Genomic DNA, 22094 nt, shown 5'->3' on the forward strand with positions numbered 1-22094 from the left:
TTTTCCTAATATACGTAGGTTATAAGCTGGCAAAAGCTATTTGTAAATACTCTAGGTGGATAAAATTTTCTATTGCTAATCCATCAGAAATTAAGATAGATATCTTTCAGATGGCACTTTAGGTCAATGTGATAAATAGACCAGTTTTTTTCACAATGTGTATGTAAGGGAGAGAGCCATACATTGTCTCATGTCTGATGGACGATCATAATGCCACCTATGCACTAGTTTGGCCCCCGAAACACAAACGAAAAAATGAACCTCTCTATATCCAGGTTCCAATTTACAAAATGATACAGACCTTAAAAGAACTCAATAAACTACCTTGGGGGCTATAATCATAAAAATCCATAATGTAGAAACTTCTGTAGAGCAAATAACCATCTTTTTCAAATAAATCACAAGGAGGAAATAAAAGTAGAGGGAAGAACTTTATTAATTTTGTCTTTTCGGGCCATGTGAGTGGCATATGGTGGTTCCCAGGTTAGGGGTTGACTCAGAGCTGTAGCCTCCAGCCTACACCACAGACACAGCAATGTGGGATCCTTAACCCACTGAGCAAGGCCAGGGATCGAACCTGTGTCCTTATGGATGCTAGTCAGATTTGTTTTTCCTGAGCCACGGCGGGAACTCCTAGGGAAGAACTTTAGATTGAAAGAGTCTTAAGATAAATCAACTAGCTATATAATGTGTAGACTTCATTTAGGTCTGGATTCAAACATGAAAACCAAACAAAAATGGGCATTTATGAAGCAATTGAAAATTTGAGCACTGAATGGGTATTTGACGGTTAGTGGTTTTTAAAACACACAATTATGATAATGAGATTCTTTAAAATGTCCTTAATTTTATACACAATGAAATATTTATAGATGAAATGATATACTTTCTAGGGATTGTATTAAAATAATATGAGGGATGTTGAGATAGTACATTGAGAGTTTGAGTGAAACGAGTTTAATCCAACTGGTTAGGATGAGTGCCAGTCATGCAGGAGTGATGGCAAGTTAGGTTGTCATGATACTATTATGCCTGTTTTGTCTGCTTTTGTATCTGCTCTTTTTTCATTCTGTTTTTATGCTTTGTGTCATTTTATTTAAAGTGATGGTAGTAGTATTTATTCGGTATCGTAAAGTATATACACACACATACTTTGAGATGTCTTTTTTGTATCTATTCTTATCCTTGTGACCAGCAGCACATAGTTGAGCCATTCATTGGTGGGGCATATTTCAGAGAGGACGTACATAATCTTTGGCTGTGGTAAAGTTAGCTGATTTAGAGACTAATGTTCACCCTTAGCTTTTTTAACCCCATTTTCTAACCAGTTAACTGCTATCACTAAGTTACTAATTGCTCTTTTTCTCTGATTCAACAGGAGACCTCTGTGCTATTCTTAAAGAGCTGGCTGCTGACTTGACTGCCCCTGATATACAGGTAGCAGCATCCACATTTTTACTTCCACCCCTCTGTCATCAGGATGATCTTCTAATATTAAGTCCTTTGCTTCAAGAGACTGACCATAGATTTATTGAAGAACAGGTATGGTCATTTTTCAGTAACTCTTGGGTCAATTCACTCTATAAACAGTGGTTTTAAAACCTCATATGTAATTTTTTTTTCCTTTTAGCTCCTTCTTGGTAATGGTATTGCTTGTGGAAGTCTTGAGTATGACCCTTATTCTATTTACGAGAAAGATGTAGAAGGAGATTCTGTGCCTAAGCCCTTACCTCCAACACTATCAGTTATTAGTTCTGCAGTCAAGCTCTTTGGAGTTGTATGTGCTCATGTGGGAGAAACTCAGAGGTAAACCATCTTCACTAGTTCACTTACCTGCAATATAGCATTGCAGGATTGGTCATTGATTCAGTGAATGTGTAATAGAGAACTGGTGGGTAAGAAGGATGTTGTTAGAAGTTCTCATTAATATAAAAGATTTCATTTTTTTGTCTTTTTTAGGGCTGACTCCATGGCATATGGAGGTTCCCAGGCTAGGGATAAAGCCATGGAGGCTTTATCAAGCCATTATAGCTCCAGGGATTAATCTTCAGTTTAGTGGATTTCAAAAATTTGATTAAAACAGATTAGTCTTGAACTTGGTAGATGCAAGTTCACTATGAACTTTGGTTTTTTTGTCGTTTTTTTTTTTAGGGCTGCACCCACGGCATGTGGAGGTTCTCAGGCTAGGGGTTGAATCAGAGCTACAGCTGCTGGCCTACACCACAGCCACAGCAACATGGGATCTGAGCTGTGTCTCTTACCTACACAGCCACAGCAGCACAAGATCCAAGCTACGTCTGCAACCTATACCACAGCTCCCAGCAACACCAGATCCTTAACCCACAAAGCAAGGCCAGGGATCAAACCCACATCTTCATGGATCCTAGTCAGGTTCGTTTCTGCTGCACCACAATGGGAACTCCATGAGATAATAAATTTTTTTCTGAGATACTAAATGGGGAGTGAATATCACCCATAGACTATGCTGGTTTAACAACTGAAGAGGTTATTAGCTATCCTCATTCATTCATGGTCATTCTTTCTGTCTCTTTTATTCTAGTCCAGCAACAGTGCATTTGACTAGATCCTAGCTTTTATATCATTTTATCAGTTATATCTTCCAGAGAATACCAGTTAGGTAGGGAATTTACCTTGATCTCTCTCTCTCTCTCTCTCTCTCTTTTTTTTTTTTTTTTTGCTTTTTAGGGCCACAGGTATGGCATATGGAAGTTCCCAGGCTAGGGGTCAAATCAGAGCTACAGCTGCCTGCCTACACCACAGCCAAAGCAGCACAGGATTCAAGCCACGTCTGCAACCTACATCAGAGCTCCCAGCAACACCAGATCCATAATCCCATAAGTGAGGCCAGGGATCAAACCCACATCCTCATGGATCCTAGTTGGCTTCATTACTGCTGATCCACTATGAAAGCTCCTTTCCTTTTTTTTCTTTTTTCTTTTTTTTCTGGTCGCAGCTGTGGCAACACCAGATCCTTAACCCACTGCACTGGGCCAGGGTCGAACTTGTACCACCACAGATGCAATGACAGATCCTTAACTCACTGTGGCACAGCAGAACCCCCTACCTTGGTCTCTTTGATGAAGACTCACAAAAATATTTGAGTCTTGTCAGAAACACATTTCTGAAACAGCCTTTTGGATAGTTGAGTTTATTACTTTTAGTGGATAAAAACATGAATAATATTTATGTTGACTTTTTGTCTTTTTGCCTTTTCTAGGACCGCTCCTGTGGCATATGGAGGTTCCCAGGCTAGGGGTCTAATCCCAGCTGTAGCCACTGGTCTACGTCAGAGCCACAGCAACGCGGGATCCGAGCCGCCTCTGGGGCCTACACCACAGCTCATGGCAATGCCAGATCCTTAACCCACTAAGCAAGGCCAGGGATTGAACCTGCAACCTCATGGTTCCCAGCCAGATTCGTTAACCACTGCGCCACAACGAGAACTCCTGTGTTGACTTTTAATAGCGTTGTGTCTCTTGATGGAGAGAAGAAAAGCATAGTGTTCTCTGTAGTAAAAATTTTCATCATAATATAACCTCTCTGAAAGTATAAGTAAGGGAAATACAGCATTTTCAGATTTTATGTCTTTCCTGTTTCCTCAGTTAACGTGTTTTTATTTCATCCAGACTCAAAACTTTGGTTTTAATCTAATTTCATTCCAAAACTAATAATCACATAATTGATACTGCTTACGAATACCAATTCAGTATTTTCTGAAAACTGGTTCTCTCCATCTTCCTGGAGATTCAAAATGTTTTGTTGTAATCTCTGTCCAAATTTGCTTATAGAGCTGCCGTATAGTACAGGGAACTATATGTAATCTCTTGTGACGGAACATGATGGAGAATAATGTGAGAGAAAGAATGTGTATCTATGTATAACTGGGTCACTTTGTTGTATAGCAGAAATTGACAGAACAGTGCAAATCAACTGTAATAAATTTTTGTCTTTTTTTTTTTTCCTCTATTTCTTGGGCTGCTTCCACGGCATATGGACATTCCCAGAGCTTAGGGGTCCAGTCGGAGTTGTAGCTGCCAGCCTACACCAGAGCCATAGCAATGCAGGATCTGAGCAGCGTCTGTGACCTATACCATAGCTCATGGCAACGCTGGATCCTTAACCCACTGAGCAAGGCCAGGGATTGAACCTGCAACCTCATAGTTCCTAGTCGGATTCGTTAACCACTGAGCCATGACAGGAACTCCAACTGTAAGAAATTTTTTAAAAATAAAAATAAAAATCGTATTACATCCAAAAAATATTTTGCAGATAGAGGTTGAAGAAAAAAAAATTGGGCCTGTGGTAGTCTCATTTAGTCTTTAGCCCATGAATGTGGTCAAGAAAATAGTACAGGTCAGATTTTACTACAGTAATTTTAGTACTTTACTAAAATTAAAGCAATTTTAGTAAAATTAGTTTACTAGTAATTTTAGTACTTTAAACATGATACAGTGCCATTATAACAAGTGATTGGGATATGATCTAATATTGATGTTTTATGTTTTAAACTCATAAGCCTGATTATACAGTTATCCTTAATTTTTCTTCCTAAAGGGCAATTTGGGCATAAATATTTTCTTGAAATATAATGATTTAAATATGGTCTTGGAAAACAGGCAGAAAAAAATTTATGATATCTTTATCATGTTATTTATACTAAAAATTATAAATGGCCTAAATGTCCCAAACTTCTGAATCAGTTAAATAAAATATTGTATTACCAGACTATATAATACTAATAGCTATTTTAAATTATTTCAGTACATGTGGAATCTAAAAAATACAACAAACTAGTGAATTTAACAAAAAAGAAGCAGAATAACAGCTATAGAGTACAAACTAGTAGTTACCAGAGCAGAGAGGAGCAATATAGGGGTAGGGGATTAAAAGATACAAACTATAAAGTATAACCTCTAAAAATTGTCAGTTACTATATTGTACACCCATAACTTACATTGTAAGTTATGGGTGTACAACTATACTTAAATTTAAGAAAAAAAAAAGTAACAGGAGGCCAAGATAAGGAAGTTATTAAGGTGGAATCGATGTTTAGGGAAATAACGGAGATATTAACAGAGTGTTACACTGTGCTTCTAGTTTTCTAAAAATGATATCTGTATACCTGGGATAGCGATGGGACCAGGGAGAGACTAGAACAATGATGCCAAAATGTTAATGGTGGCTCTTTCTAGATGGTGGGATTATGGGTAAATTTTATTTTTCTTTCCTGTGCTTTTCTGAGTTTTTGAAATTTATTACGATGAACAGAATTAACCTTTGAATAAGGATGAAAGTATTTAAGTAAATGGAATACTTAGAATTACTATGTTTTCTCAAAATTTTTAGTGATCCAGCATGTTTATTATATTCCAGTGAGTTGTTTTTATATATATATTGTTTTCCTCATGTCATAACACACATAACTTTACATCTTTTTTTTTCTGACTTCTTCCATAGTTGGGTTTTTAAAAGCATAATATACATATCTATCCATTAGGGTTTGGGGTGTTGTTTTGTTTTGTTTCTTAGGGTTGCACATAACAGCATATGGAAGTTCCCAGGCTAGGGTTTGAATTGCAGCCGCAGCTGCCAGCCACAGCCATAGCAACACCAGATCTGGGCCATGTTAGTGACCTAAACCACAGCTCACGGCAATGCTGGATCCTTAACCCAGTGAGTGAGACCAGGGATTGAACCTGCATCCTCATGGATACTAGTCGGGTACATTGCCACTGAGCCATGACAGGATTTTTTTTTTTTTTTTTTTTTTTTTTTTTTGTCTTTTTAGGGCTGCACCCTCAGCATATAGAGGTTCCCAGGCTAGGGATCCATTCGGAGCTACAGCTGCCAGCCTACGCCAGAGCCATAGAAATCCCAGATCTGAGCCACGTCTTCCACCTACACCATAGCTCATAGCAACGCTGGATCCTTAACCCACTGAGCAAGGTCAGGGATCGAACCTGCAACCTCATGGTTCCTAGTCGGATTTGTTTCTGCTGTGCCATGACGGGAACTCCCATGACAGGAATTTTTTGAGTTTTGTGTTTTTTGTTTTTTTGCGTTTTTGTTTAGTCACACTGGAAGCCTATGGAAGCTCCCATGCCAAGGATCAAATCCAAGTCACAGTAGTGACAACACCAAATCCTTAACCAGGAGGCCACCAGGGAATGTCTCTATTCTGTTTTGAAAGAAGAATTGTCAATTGGAGCAGAATTATATTTGGAGCTTGTGGCTTTAACAGAATGATAGAGATTTAGTTAAGGGCTCAGAGAGATTTACTCAATAGAGCTGAGTAAAAATATACTCATGGGCCATCTTTAGCCAGTCATGCTGAGTTTTCATTCACCAGAAGCAACTGTTCTTGGTGATTGTTCAGCAAGCACATTTGCCAACTAAATGCCAAACCCAGATGCTAGAGAGATGAAGTTAAATTGTAAGGTCCCATGCCTGTTGTCAAGATAGTTCACAACCAAAATTTATCTTAAACATTTTATTAGTTTTCCTGATTTAAAGGGAGGGAAGTAGGAGGAGGAAGTTCAGAACTCTGAACAGTGTTTTTAAACATTGGAGAAATTGGTGGGGAAAACGGGGTGATTTATTTCTTGGTTACATATCTTTAATCTCAAAAAGTGAATTTAAAAGTTCTGTGATGTAAGGACATGAAAAACAATTCATCAAAGCTACATAAAAACCTAATGTAGGAGTTCCCGTCGTGGCGCAGTGGTTAACGAATCCGACTAGGAACCATGAGGTTGCGGGTTCGGTCCCTGCCCTTGCTCAGTGGGTTAACGATCCGGCGTTGCCGTGAGCTGTGGTGTAGATTGCAGACGCGGCTCAGATCCTGCATTGCTGTGGCTCTGGCGTAGGCCAGTGGCTACAGCTCCGATTTGACCCCTAGCCTGGGAACCTCCATATGCTGCAGGAGCGGCCCAAGAAATAGCAAAAAGACAAAAAAAAAAAAAAAAAAAAAACCTAATGTAAACATTCAACCCCAGACCAAAAGTAATGTGTATATTCATTGTAATTAGAACTATAAAAATTGGAAAATTGCTCTCCACCAATAGAATAGTTTAGTAAATTACAGTATGCAGTAAAATTTGACTTCCTGAAAATGATCAAAAATTAACGATTTGGAGTTCCCTGGTGGACTAGCACTTGAGGATTCAGCATTGTCACTGCTGTGGCTTGGGCTTGATCCCTGGCTTGGGAATTTCCTCATGCCACTGGTTGGTGTGGCCAGGAAAAAAACGTTTGAAAGTGCTAAAGAAGTAACGTTACATAAGAAAAACAAGTGTAAAAAGCAAGTTGTTTTTACACTTGTTTTTCTTATGTAACGTTACCTCTTTGACAAGTGTAACTTGCTTTTTACTCTTATGTAGTATGTTCCCAGTTACATGTTTAAAGTATAGTTGGAGTTCAGAAGGCTATGCTGCTTCTCATTAACTAAGGTCAGTGCTACCTTTAGAATAAAATGGTTTATTTGAGTACAATAATTCCTGTTATTAAGAACAAAAATGTTGATGCAAGGAACTTTTAAAATATCCTTTGTCGGAGTTCCCATCATGGCGCAGTGGTTAGCGAATCCGACCAGGAACCATGAGGTTGCGGGTTCGGTCTCTGCCCTTGCTCAGTGGGTTAACGATCCGGTGTTGCCGTGAGCTGAGGTGTAGGTTGCAGACTGGCTCAGATCCTGCGTTGCTATGGCTCTGGCCTAGGCCGGGGGCTACAGCTCCGATTTGACCCCTAGCCTGGGAACCTCCATATGCTGCAGGAGCGGCCCAAAGAAACAGCAAAAAGACAAAAAAAAAAGAAAAGAAAATATCCTTTGTCTGGAAAATGCTGAAAGAGGTGAATTTTCCCAGCTAAATCCATATAAACTGATACATTTGTTCTTACGTTTTTCACAAAATAAATCTTCCCCACTGTCATATCGATTTTCCCAGCTAAATCCATATAAACTGATACATTTGTTCTTACGTTTTTCACAAAATAAATCTTCCCCACTATTCATAATGTAATTAGAATATTTTTTGTATTGGTTGTAATTTCGCTTCCTAAAATGCTTTGGTGTATTCAATACTTTATCTCATATAAGTAGTTCCAACAAAATGCAACAGAACAGATTAGCAATAAACAGTCACTAGTGCCCTTTGACTTGCTTTTTCTTTAAATCTCATTTCTGATTTTTAGGCTTCTTATATTGGAACAGCTTTTGGACAGTATAAAGCATACAAAAGGAGCTCGTCAACAAGTAGTTCAATTACACGTTGTTTCTTCGGTTTCTAGTTTCTTGAAGGTAATTCTTTTTTTCTAAAATTCAGGTTTGATTTTTTTTTCATTGTGTATGGTCAGCTAAGTAGGTAGAGGGATGGTGTTTTTATTTTTTAATTTTTTTCAAATTTTTTCAATTTAATTTTTTTTTCTTTATGGGAAGATGTTTTTAAAGGGCTGGGTTTTTTTTTTTTTTTTTTTTTCTTTTCTTCATTTTGCTTAATGTTTCAGGATTTGTAATCCCCCTTTTAGTTTTTCTCCGTATAAAACTTACCAGAAATTAAACCTGTAATCTTGGCTTAGAGCCATGCTTTCACCTACCAAGCCTAATATTCTAGACCTGGCATTGGTAGACTATGGCCAAAGAACCAAATCTGGCCCATTGTTCTTTATGGCTTATGGTTTTTAAGTAAAATAGAATAGCTTTAACTGATCATTTATTTTATGGAAATCCCTATTAATGTTCTTCTGAACATGTGTATGCTACAGTGATAACTGCTTATCATATTGTTTGCTTAGATGGTTAAAATTCCATAGTACCTTATGAGAAAAATCAAATTGTGTTTGTATGTTCAGTATGGATGTTTTGTGTTCTGATTTCTTTTCTTTTTTTTTCTTTTTTTTTTTGGTCTTTTTGCCTTTTCTAGGGCTGCTCTTGTGGCATGTGGAGGTTCCTAAGCTAGGGGTCCAATCGGAGCTGTAGTCACCGTCCTACACCACAGCAATGCGGGATCCAAGCCGTGTCTGCAGCCTACACCACAGCTTACAGCAACGCCGGATCCTTAACCCACTGAGCAAGGCCAGGGATTGAACTGCGTCCTCATGAATGCCAGTCAGGTTCATTAACCGCTGAGCCACAATGGGAACTCCTGATTTCTTTTTTAAGTAGTAATCACCATGTGTGAACATATTTGGTTCACCAGAATATACGTGCCAAACTGGAAATGAGAATCTACTACAGTTGTAAGTTTGGATTGTTTTTTACATATTTCAGGATGTAGCTATCTCTAAGGGACACTTGGGTCCAGAAGAAATGAGAAGACCTGTCCTAGCATTGCTGATGGGAGCCTTAGAAAGTCCCAACCCCCTCTTGAGATGTGCAGCTGCAGAGGCATGGGCTAGATTAGCCCAGGTGGTTAATGATGGAGTTTTTACTGCTGCATTAGCTCAAGTTAGCTTTGACAAGTAAGTGAATTTCTCATTTATTACTCATGAGCTAGCTATGTGTCAAAACTGGGTATAGCTTCTTGATTTGTTGCAACTACTGCAACTTCATTTTGATGATTAAGTTTTAAAAATTGAGAAATTGGATACTTTTTAAAAAAAAGAATACCAGGAGTTCCTGTTGTAGTGCAGCAGAGGCGAATCCGACTAGGAACCACGAGGTTGCGGGTTCAATCCTTGGCCTCGCTCAGTGGGTTAGGGATCCAGCGGTGCCGTGAGCTGTAGTGTAGGCCGAAGACATGGCTTGAATCCTCTGTTGCTGTGGCTCTGGCACAGGCTGGTGGCTACAGCTCCAATTAGACTCCTAGCCTGGGAACCTCCATATGCTGCGGGTACTGCCCTCAAAGAGACAAAATACCAAAAAAAAAAAATACCACCCCCACACCTGGTTTGCTTGTCCTGGCCTGCTTGTGTCAGAACAGAAAGCTATTACTAATTCTTTGATTTTAGGGATTTGTTTTGTTTTGTTTGTTTTGGCCACGCCTGTGGCATATGGAAGTTCCTGGGCCAGGGATCAAACTTGTGTCAAAGCAGCAACCCAGGCAACTGCAGTGACAGCACTGGATCCTTAACCTGCTATGCCACAAGAAAAATCCTCTTTGGTTTTAGTTTTTATATAAAAAGATCACCATCTGTATGAGTGATATCATAGGCTCTCAGGGGACTTTGGGAGTAAGAAACTTACACAGTTTTATCATGTAAAATATACATGCTAGGTAGTAAGAACAGTCTGCCTGAAAGAGAAAAGTCTGTAGGCTGCAGATGAGGAAGCATACATGTTCATTTCTGCCAGCTTTTAACTAAGCAGGTTGTTTAATCCTCTCAGTTTTCCTCTTTCAAATGCAAGGTTATTAATACTTCCCTAGCAAGTAAGAATGTTAAGGTAAGTGAGATAATCAATATGAAAGTAGTATGTAAAAATAAAAACAACTGCAAATAAAGTTCATGGCTATATTAGTCATATATATAAATTTATAGTAGTAGTAGTTGTGATGCAGGTGGCACTTTGACCTTCTTCCCATCTGCTGATTATGTGAGTCTCACTTGCTTATGAGTTCACCTTCTGGAGTCAGATTACTAACTTGGTTCAAATCCTAACTCTTCCATTTAATAGATGGTTACTTTGTAAGAGTTACTTTGGCTAAAATCACTAAGTCATTTTGGCTTCCTCGTTTGTAAAAAGGAACTGTTAATAGTATGAATCTCAAGACTGTTGAGAGGCTTAAAGGAGCAAACTGGTATACAATACATAAGAAAATTCCTGGTAGATACTAAATTCTCTTACTGTATTTCATTTTATTTTTTTAAATTTATTTTTTATTGAGATATAGTTGGTTTGCAGTGTTGTGTTAATTTCTTCTGTAGAGCAAAGTAACTCAGCCCTACACATGTATTTTCCATTATGTTTATTCTAGGATATTGCATATAGTTCACTATGCTTATACAGTAGGACCTTGTTATTTATCTGTTATGTATGTAATAGTTTGCATCTACTAACCCCAAACTCCTAGTCCATTCCTCCCTCTTGGCACCCACAAGTCCATCCTCTGTGTCTGTGAGTCTGTTTGTGTTTTGTTGATAGGTTCATTTGTGCCAAATTTTAGAGTCCACAGATAAGTGGTATGATATGGTATTTGCATTTCTCTTTCTGACTTATTTCACTTAGTACGATAATCTCTAGTTACATCTGTGTTGCTGCAAAATGGCATTACTTCATTCTTCTTTATAGCTGAGTAATGTTTCCTTGTGTATATGTACCACATCTTTACCCAAAGAAAGAAGCTCCTATGGCGTTCCCACCCCTCTCCTCCATGCCCCCCAACAGTGGTGTCTTTCCTCTCTGGTGGGCCCAGGCTTCTTCCATGTACATCCTCTGATGCAGCAACCCATACTCCAGCCCCTTCAGGTGGGTCCCAGACAGCCAACCCCAGTCCTTTCCTGGGGCCTGACCTCTGAAGCCCAAGCTTCAGCACCCAGTCCCTGCCCGCACCAGCAGACAAACAACCCAGGCTAGGGAGTACAGGGTGCTCCTACTGACAGCCTCTCCAGGTGATTCTTTTCCTTCCACAGAGCGGTTCCTGCACTCTCCTCCAAGGCTGCAAGGCTCCCTCTCCAGCAGGAGCCTTTCCTCCTTCACAGCTCCCTCCCTAGTGTACAGGTCCTGTCCTGATTCCTCTGTCTTTTTTTTTCTTCTTTCTTTGTTCCCACCCCATTATGTGGAGGTTTTCTTGACCTTTTGGAAGTCTGAGGTCTTCTGCCAGCAGTCTGTAGATGTTCTCTGTGAGTCGTTACCCATGTAGATGTATTTTTGATGTGTTTGTGGGAAGAGATGAGCTCCACGTCCTACTCCTATGTCATCTTGATTGCTCAATCTTATATTTCATTTTTAAGTCAAAGTTAGGTTGGAACTCTCTTTACATAGAATTAAAGTATCTCAGCAATGAGTTTTTTAAATGCAACTTAATGATTAAGTAATTATAATACTTGCCATATAAGTTTAGTGTGTATATATTTCTGAAAGACATTTGAAATTTGAAGACATTTTTATTTAAAATGTTTTTCTTTTCAAGATAACCTTTCAGGTTATTTCAGGTTTTTTTTTAAATCACTTAACAGTAAATATGTTTCTGAATTTTGGAACTGTTCATACAAAAGGTTTGCCTAAGTGACAGTGTTCATGAATTGGTTTTGTTTCAGTGATTGTCATTTATTTTTGTTTCCATAATCACAGACTGAAATCAGCAAGGGATGCAGTTACCAGAACAGGACACTCGTTGGCCTTGGGATCACTACATAGGTACTTAGGTGGAATAAGTTCTTCTCAACATTTGAATTCTTGTGTGGGAATCCTTTATACTTTGTCTCAGGACAGCACTTCTCCTGATGTGCAAGTGAGTACCCCAGTTGATACTTTCCTTGAAATTCATGATTTGTAGATCATGCAGAGTGTGTCTTTTTTATTTTTGCTTTTTTAGGGCCGTACCCGTGGCATATGGAAGTTCCCAGGCTACGGGTCTAATCGGAGCTACAGCTGCTGTACACCACAGCCACAGCAACATGGGATCCTAGCCACGTCTGTGACCTACACCACAGCTCATGGCAATGCCAGATCCTTAACCATCTGAGTGAGGCCAGGGATCGAACCTGCATTCTCATGGCTCCTAGTCAGGTTCCTTAACTGCTGAGCCATGAAGGGAACTCCCAGATTGTGTCTTTATTGACCATTACTAGTTTATAAATAATTCCTGCTTCATAATACAATCAAAGCCATTGTTACAGGGATTTTTAAAATTCATATCACTATCATTATACTCAGTGCCTAAAGTCAAATTCATATCATTATCTGAAAATGAATCTCCCTTCTATCTTAAAATAACATCTACTATTTTGGAGAGGTTAACAGGTACCAGAAGTAAACATATTATGTCTTCTAAACATACTAACATGTTTAATCCTCACAGTAACCTAGGATGTATATTGCCATTATACAGAAAGAAAATTGAGACCTACAGAAACTAAGTAACTTGCTCACAGCTAAAAAATATACTTTGTGATAAAATGAAGAATATAAGTCATGGGCTCTAAACCCATATTCCTAGCCACTTACACATATTATTATACTCATCTTACTCATTTCTGCCAAAATCATCATTGCTGTGATATCTTAATTATATCTTAAATGATTGTTACTCTTTCTGCTCTTTTAATTCCTTTATCTCTGTGCCCCCGTGTGTCCCTGATTTCTATAGTAGTCTCCTACCCAGTTGCTTTATTGTTAGGTTCTTTTTAACTCTTCCTAAATATGAAGCCAAAGATGTTTTCCTGAAAGATTTTCATCTTGCCACTTCCCTACTAAAAAGCTGGGGAAAACCGCTTATTGATTCTTAAATCAACTTCTCATTCAGGTCCTGACCTGACCCAGTCTATGTAATTACCCCCAAGTACTGATCTTCTCCTGAGATGGTCTACCTACTTTCCTCCCTCACAAGTTGTTCTCATATCTGCACTTACATTTTTCCTATGGCTCTTCTCTCTTTCTATTCTCATCTGATAATCCACTTTTTTTTTTATGGCTGCACCCGCAATATATGGAAGTTCCCAGACTAGAGATTGAATCTAAGCCACAGCTGCCACCTACAAGGCAGCTGCGACAATGCCAGATCCTTTAACACCCTATGCTCAGCCGGGGATCAAACCCCTGTCTCTGCAGCAGCAGCTGCTGCAGTCGGATTCTTAACACATTATGCCATAGCAGAAACTCCTGGTAATCCCAATATTTTAGTATTTGAAGATCCAGTTTAACCACCTTCTTGTTAGACTTCAACATCCCTAATCCACAATTAGCTTTCATTCTTTGAATTACTAAAGGTTTTTTCACATCATCTGATACTTGATTGAGTTTGATTATATGGTGTTCTATTCTTTCCTCATTCTTTTAATTCTTTGCTTCTATTTCTTGTGTTTCTCTTCTTCCCCTGCAAGATATCTGTTCCAAATACACATCCTTTTTTATTGAATACTTTTGTTGATTAAATTATTCTTTCCATGGCATCAGCTGTTTCAAATCTGACTCTTCTTGATTGCTCTATCTCATACCTAATGGGAGTTCATTTTTATAGCATTTATAGTACTGTAGGAGTTGCCATTGTAGTTCAGCAGGTTAAGAACTTGGTGTCTCCATGAGGCTGCTGTGGGATCCCTGGCCTCACTCAGTGGGTTAAGAATCCAGCATTGATTCAAGATGAGGCATAGGTCGTAGATGTGGCTCAGATCCAGTGTTCATATGGCTGTGGCATGGGCCTCAGCTGCAGCTCCGATTTGACCCCTAGCCTGAGAACATCCATATGCCACAGGTGCGGCTGTAAAAAGGAAATAAAGTACTGTAAGCTTTTCTTATACATCTATTGATAAGAGGGTTAAACTTTCTAATTTGGAGGACTTTTTAGATACTTCTTGTTACAGAAAGTTCAGACATACATAAAAGTAGAGAACATGCTATAAGGAACCTGTTATAACTAATCATCCAACTTCCACGATTTGTCTATGAATATTGCATTGGTTGTCACTGTATGGCCAGTCTTGTTTACATCAGAATTGCCAAACTTATTTTATAAAGGGGCAGTTAGTAAATTACTTAGGCTTTCTATGTTATATAGTCTCTGTCAACAGCTCAGTTCTGCCGTTAATAGCAGGAAAGCAGCCATAAATAATATGTAAACAAAGGAGCATGAATGTGTTTAAATAAAACTTTATTTCTAAAAATAGATGATGGTAAGCCAGATTTGTCTCAAAGACATTTTGTTTCTTTAATATATAAATGTATATTTATTTATATATAAATTTGTTTTTATGTTTTTATATATTCATAAAACTGCACTTGTCCAAAGTGTGCATCTCTGTGAGTAAAGCATACAAACTGAATACACCATGTAACCATCACCTAGATCAAGAAACAGAACATTATCAGTACCCCAGAATATTATTACCTGTTCCACCAAGAATAACAACTATCCTAATTTGCAACAGCGTTTATTAGTTTTGCCCACTTTTATACTTTACATCAGTGGAGTCATATGGTATGTACTTTTTAATGTCTAGTATTCTTCAACATTGTGTTCAGGCGATTTGTCTATAATGAATGTAATTGTAGATACTGTTGAATCTTTTAAAAATTTGAATTTTCATTCTCTATATAAATTAGACAATAAACAATTTTTATCAAATTAAATTGAATTCAGACCGTTAGCTAAGAAACCAAACATTATTTTAAAATTCTTAGTGCTGCTCGGAGTTCCCGTCATGGTGGTTAACGAAGAGTTAACAAACCGGTTAACGAACCTGAGGACGCTGGTTCAATCCCTGGCCTCTCTCAGTGGGTTAAGAATCCAGCATTGCCAGGAGCTATGGTGTAGGTCGCAGACGTGGCTCAGATCTGGCATTGCTGTGGCTGTGGTGTAGGCTGGTTGCTACAGCTCTGATTGAACCCCTAGCCTGGGAACCTCCATATGCCGTGGGTGTGGCCCTAAAAAGACAAAAAGACAAAAATAAAATAAAATTCTTGGTGCTGAGATATATCTAAACATGCCATTCTAAATCAGACATTTTTCTCTGAGTTGTTTTTTTTACTGGATATTTTAAGAGTTTTCTTAAACTCCTGAAGTTCTCTGTTTCACTCTGCAAGCTAGTAATCACACACAAATGCTTTACTTTGCTGTTATATCACTTAAACAAAAGAACAATTCATTGTGTTTCTTAATGCTTCTATAACCATTTTAATTGTTTTTCCCCTGTCTTCACAGACCTGGGCACTGCATTCTCTGTCATTGATCATTGATTCTGCTGGCCCACTCTTTTATACCCATGTGGAACCCACCCTATCTCTTATTATAATGTTGTTACTAAATGTGCCTCCTACTCATGCTGAAGTCCACCAAAGTCTTGGTCGCTGTTTGAATGCCCTCATTACCACTTTGGGTCCAGAGCTGCAGGGTATGCAGAGCTACTTTTGTGATGCTTTACGTAAAAATAGACACATAAAAATTCAGTTGAATACAAATACTTCTCAATAGAGTGAAGTTCAGCAGAATGTTCTTTCAGAATATGGGCAGTGGATGGAGTTCCCGTCGTGGCGCAGTGGTTAACGAATCCGACTAGGAACCATGAGGTTGCGGGTTCGGTCCCTGCCCTTGCTCAGTGGGTTAACGTTGCCGTGAGCTGTGGTGTAGGTTGCAGACACGGCTCGGATCCCGCGTTGCTGTGGCTCTGGCGTAGGCCAGCGGCTACAGCTCCGATTCGACCCCTAGCCTGGGAATCTCCATATGTCGCGGGAGCGGCCCAAGAAATAGCAACAACAACAACAACAAAAGACAAAAGAAAAAAAAAAAAAAAAAAAAGAATATGGGCAGTGGAGTTCCTCTGTGGTGCAACAGGATGGGTGGCATCTTGGGAGCACTGGGATGCAGATTCGATCCTTGGCTGGTACAGTAAGTTAAGGACTCGGCATTGCCAAAGCTGCGGCGTAGGTGGCAACTACGGCTTGGATCTCATCCCTGGCCTGGGAACTCCATGTACCACAGGGTGGCCGGAAAAGAAAATAATTCTAAGGATAATATGGGCAGACTGCTGAGAATAGTCTTGGAAAGACTTTGACTCCTACATGATGACATGGTAGAAAAAAACATAGAAAGTGGGAAATTTGGAGTTCCCGTCGTGGCGCAGTGGTTAACGAATCCGACTAGGAACCATGAGGTTGCGGGTTCGATCCCTGCCCTTACTCAGTGGGTTAACGATCCGGCGTTGCCGTGAGCTGTGGTGTAGGTTGCAGACGCGACTCGGATCCCGCGTTGCTGTGGCTCTGGCGTAGGCCAGCGGCTACAGCTCCGATTCGACCCCTGGCCTGGGAATCTCCATATGCCGCAGGAGCGGCCCAAGAAATGGCAAAAAGACAAAAAAAAAAAAGAAAGTGGGAAATTTAATCTAAGCTTCACCACTACTTAATAGGGTGACTTTGGGAAAATCCTCAAGTCTCTGAGCTTCAGTTTCCTCCTCTGTCAAATAAAAGTTGAAAAGCCATTGTGATTGGCAGGAGCTCAGTGTATTTTTATAAAATAAATGACAATCAATCTGATTTCTTTTACCTTGAGCAGACAAGGAGTATCATAATTTAGAAAGTTTGGATATCTCCTAAAAGTCCTTTCCTTAACAATTAAAATGACAGACAAGAACTGAAATAGTCTTACTTCTTTTAAGATAAAAATGACTCAGTCCCAAAACTCAGTTACTCTGATCTATTCAGATGCAAAGTATGTGATTTTAATATATGAAAGCAACTCTCCTAATACTAAGTAAAGTTTATTAGCAGTTTCAAATTCTACTTTTCATAAAAATTTGGTTTAACCTGCAGATAGGCTTAGGTTCTTTGCCTAATGATTTGTATTGCCATAAACTTTTCAGACTAAAAGCAAGTAACATAATCTGAAAATCTATCACCTAATTTTGTAGAAGAAATTTACTTCACAGAACCTTGAGTTTAAGTTGGAGGGAAAAAAATTTTAAGCCCAGTAATATATATTTAAAGGGTAATAGGCCAATTATTAAAACCTTTAGGAGTTCCCGTCATGGCTCAGTGGTTAACAAACCCAGCTAGTAACCATGAGGTTGTGGGTTCGATCCCTGGCTTTGCTCAGTGGGTTAAGGATCTGGCATTGCCATGAGCTGTGATGTAAGTTGCAGATGTGGCTCGGATCCCATGTGGCTGTGGCTGTGGCATAGGCTGGCAGTTACAGCTCTGATTCGACCCCTAGCCTGGGAACCTCCATATGCTGTGGGGTGGCCCTAAAAAGACAAAAGACAAATAAATACATAAAACCTTTGTGCTTTCATTTTAGGTAATAGTACTTACATTTCTGCCTTAAGGACTTCCTGTCTGTTGGGTTGTGCAGTGATGCAAGATAACCCAGACTGCCTCGTCCAAGCTCAGGCCATCTCTTGCCTTCAGCAGCTTCATATGTTTGCTCCACGACATGTCAACTTGTCTAGCCTAGTCAGTTGCCTCTGTGTGAGTATAAAATTATAAATGAGACCTTAGTTTCTTTTGTTGGAAATTTAAATTTATTTTAATTATTCTCTGGACTGTATACTGTAGCTATTTACCTTCAGTTCTAATCTTTTTGGGGGGTAAGGGACAACTTTCATACAGTCACGTCTTGAACCTCTCATATATTGATTAATTTTTCTCCCATTTATGTTGAAGTTAATATTTAGAATATTTGTTCATTAATCAGTAGAATTATATTGAGTGCTAATATTCCAGGTAGTGTATAAATGCTGTAGGATGTGGAAAAATATATGTGGTAACATCTTTTTTTTTCCGTACTTCTTTCTCTGTTCCAAACTATTACATATAAAGCTCTTTTCATCGCAGCTGGGCAAATAAAATTTTTCCTCGATATTCTTGCAGTATATGCATCAATATCTGGGTTCTAATAGGGTGTCTCATGAATATAGACAGGTGAAAATAATTAACAAAATGTTCTAGTGAGGTGATTTATAATTATCAGTGGTTTTAAGATTTGCCTTGATATTATCATAATGGAAAAGAATATGAAAAAGTGTATCACTGAATCACTTTGCTGTACACCAGAAAATAAAATATTGTAAATCAACTGTATTTCAGTTTTTAAGATTAAAAAAAGAAAATCTTACCCTTTGCATCACCAGTTTCTCTCTGGACTTGCCTTGGAAAGTTGAGTTACATTTGGAGTTCAAACAAGACATTGTTGCTTTTCAACTTTTTCTGCCCCTGAAATGTTCACAGCACACTTCCCTTAGTGACATGATAACTGAGAATCATTACTTTAGACAGACCTTTCATTTTCAAGCTTGAGATAAAATATGCAGCATTTGCTAAAACATCATTAAAACCAATCTTCTCAATAAAAAGATACACACCAAAAAGTGAAATATTTTGCCTGAGGTATCTAGTAGTGGTGGTTCTTTGTAGAGTCCAGGTTTATGAACTCCTTGTCCTGCCCTCATTTCACTGCTTAATATTAACTGTAGTTATCGGTAGCTCTCAACTCTGCCCCCTCCTAGTTTGTGGCCTTAGGGACATCCCATAATCTCTACCCTCAGCTGTCTTTAATGAGGATAAGATGCTACCTGAAAAGACACTTGTCCCAGCACTTAATAACCACTAAATAAATAGTAGCTGTTTCTGTTTTCTTAATATGTAACTTAAACATAACATTATATTAATCTTCATGCTGATTTTCGTAGTCATAATTAGGTTAAGACCCTTAAAGAGAGGATGCGACTGAATTTTCTAGTAGAAGCTTTGGTTTCTGTCTGGGTTAAACATGTATTAGAACAGCACTTACTAGAAAAGAATTTTAACTTTATCATTCAATGACTTTTCCCCCAGGAATACTACTCTTTATATTCAAAAAATCATTGTCGGAGTTCCCACTGTGGCACAACGGAATTGGCACTCTCTCCACAGTGCCAGCATGCAGGCTCGATCCCTGGCCCAGCACAATGGGTTTAAAGAATCCCATGTCGCCACAGCTGAGGTATAGGTCGCAACTGCGGCTTGGATCTGATCCTTGGCCCAGGGAACTCCATAGGCCTCGGGGGCAAAAAAAAGAAAAAAATTGCCAAAACCAGTTATTGAAAAATATCCACTCCTGTGCAAGTTGATCTTTCTACTCACCAATTAAATATAATAATACTGCCATTATTTTGAGTCACAGTAGAAATTTTCCATTAATAGCCTTTTAAAATTTAACAGATAAATGCATGAATTCATTTATTAAGTAAAGTTTATTGAGAAATAAAGGGCAAGACTAACTGCTAATTCATGATGAATTAGATCTGATCAAGTGTGGTACTATTTTCTTTTCCTTGACTGAGACATAGTTTACGTATAAAGAAAAAGAGAGACTATACAGATTTTTCTTTTAGGTCCATTTGGAGCAATTGAGAAAATCAGAAGTAACAATTACAAATCTTATTCATGTCACTCATAATACTTAAGCTGTAAAATGATTTTTTTCTTATAAATAATTATATTCAAAAATTGCTATCACTATAGTGTGTTAATTTTATGAATTAATAATTTTGCTTAGTAAAGCTTTTATTCTAAATTTATATTTTAGAGTATTCCCTCTAGTAAGGAAATTGCTTTTGCTATCCTATTAAAATACTTTACGAATCAGGTTTGTTTTTTTTTTCTTCATAGGATTTAATTATTTAGCATGAAGTATTTTCATATTAATTGAAACTCCCTGAATATTCAGAATACATCTCATCATTAGGAAAGAATCATATTATAAAGGGGTTTCTTCTAACTGCATGCTGTTTAACTTCCATTCTGAACTTGGCCTTAGCTCACTAGCAGTTATAACTACTATCAGTTTTAAAACTTGGCTTCTAAGAATAAAAGTCTATAATTAACTTGTGATGAGATAAACCATTAACTTTGTCCCTTGCTGGACACCTGTTCATGCGAACTTAATCCAGATCACTCTTTCACGCTCATGTCTGCTTGATCTGGTTTTGTTATTGAGGCTTAATGAAAGATTCCAAAGGAAAGCCTAATTATACAAATGTGTATTTTGAAATTACTGTATTTTTATATCTTTGCATCTTGAGTTGACTATTTCTAAAATCTTAGCTCAACTCACATTTTAAGTTGGAAAATGAAGTATTTAATGGTGTATTTTTGAAGCTGAAGCTAAGCCAATATGAATGATAGCTCTGTCAACATTTATATTTTAATACTTAGCTGACTATTGTCAAAGTCATCCTAGTATTTATCTTTTGGTTTTGTCATGACCGGTCTGTCATTTGTTTTTGTGCAGGAGATCTTGTTGGATAATTCTGTGTTGGTAGGTCCCTGACCCTCAATTCCTAACTTTTTGAGATTTGCAGTGCTTTTTCTTTGTGGGTTTTGTTTTTTTGTTTTTTTTTTTTTTTTGGTTGTAGATGTCCTTGTTTTCCTTTGCATCTCTTTGTTTCAGCTAACCATTAATGCAAAGTCCAGTGTGTGTAGCATGTTATATGGTGATTATTTAATACCACTGTAAACAAATCCTCCCTAACCTTCTCCAGCTGATGCACTCACTCCCTGTGCTTAATTTTGCATCATTTTCACTTAATACATTCACTTCAGAAAGGAATTGTAATCACAGTTTGATTTAATTTCTGTATTTTGCCTGCTCGGTTTGTTTGCCTTAATCCACTCTATTCCTTTTCCCAGTATAAATGCTGGAGAATGACATGGAGATATTAAGCATCCCATTTTGCTTTGTGTGACAGTTCTCTGTACCAAATACCTAAAGAGTGCTTTTGAGCATGCTTTTTTTAAAAGATTGTTTGACCAGCCTGAATTAAGTACTGTGCCTGCCTTGTATTATATGCTTGTAAAAACTCCTATTAAAATAACTAGTAGTTTTATTAAATTTTCTTTAAAATTGTCTTCTCATAGAGTGCTGTTTTGTCACTGTTGTTAAATACAGCCAAAATCTTGGGCATGAATAAACTTCACCTTTTTTACATTTTAACTTCTCTGTTATCCTTTGTACTAGTTTCTAACAGTAGAGTTCTTAACCATGACTAGAACAACATGACCTTGACATTGTTAATGGCATTCTTCTCTTTCCACTTTTAAGTTCATGGTATCACTTGAGGGTATAATAGAATATATTTCTAAAGCAGTTCTCATCCAAATGTTTCACTGGTGATATAGTCACACACCTTTTTGTCCTCTAGCTTCTCATAAAATTAAGGATTTAACTTTATTTGCAAGTGTCTTATATGTTAAAAACTAGTTGCCCCTACCTACTCATTTTTCTTAGAATTTTGCCTCTGCTCTTTTCAGCAAACTCACCTGCTTCAGTCCTGTTTTTTGCACACAAACGAGATCTGAAGAGGACCTAAAAGTATTAAGCCAATTTTTTCCAAGTTTTGTTTGGAAAATCACTATTATAAGGCATATTTAGGAGTTTCCGTGGTGACTCAGTGGTTAACAAATCCGACTAGGAACCATGAGGTTGTGGGTTCGATCCCTGGCCTTGCTC

At 38.1% G+C, this 22094-nt stretch overlaps 1 protein-coding gene across 37 annotated transcripts in view; it reads left to right on the forward strand.

Moving 5' to 3' along the window:
* The window catches only part of HEATR5A (HEAT repeat containing 5A), a 115762-nt gene that overhangs the window by 59537 nt on the left and 34131 nt on the right, over positions 1–22094 (forward strand). For 15 of the 37 annotated variants that reach the window (XR_014810656.1, XR_014810655.1, XM_084968960.1 and 12 more), the window contains 8 exons: positions 1379–1542; positions 1631–1806; positions 8212–8317; positions 9287–9477; positions 12248–12407; positions 15816–16005; positions 17904–18073; positions 20877–20903. Coding sequence is in view for 34 of the 37 variants with exons in the window: in XM_084968960.1 (XP_084825086.1) it covers positions 1379–1542; positions 1631–1806; positions 8212–8317; positions 9287–9477; positions 12248–12407; positions 15816–16005; positions 17904–18073; positions 20877–20903 (1184 nt within the window). In the remaining 3 variants the exon portion in view is untranslated. The remainder of the gene's footprint in view (positions 1–1378; positions 1543–1630; positions 1807–8211; positions 8318–9286; positions 9478–12247; positions 12408–15815; positions 16006–17903; positions 18074–20876; positions 20904–22094) is intronic. The other 22 variants (XR_014810657.1, XM_084968962.1, XM_084968965.1 and 19 more) reach the window with 6 other exon arrangements.

This window comes from Sus scrofa, chromosome 7 (assembly GCF_054392235.1).
Source record: "Sus scrofa isolate SSC_HxYL_T2T_F1_AM1 chromosome 7, Sscrofa_HxYL_maternal_Yorkshire_Landrace_v2.0, whole genome shotgun sequence".
Taxonomy (NCBI): domain Eukaryota; kingdom Metazoa; phylum Chordata; class Mammalia; order Artiodactyla; family Suidae; genus Sus; species Sus scrofa.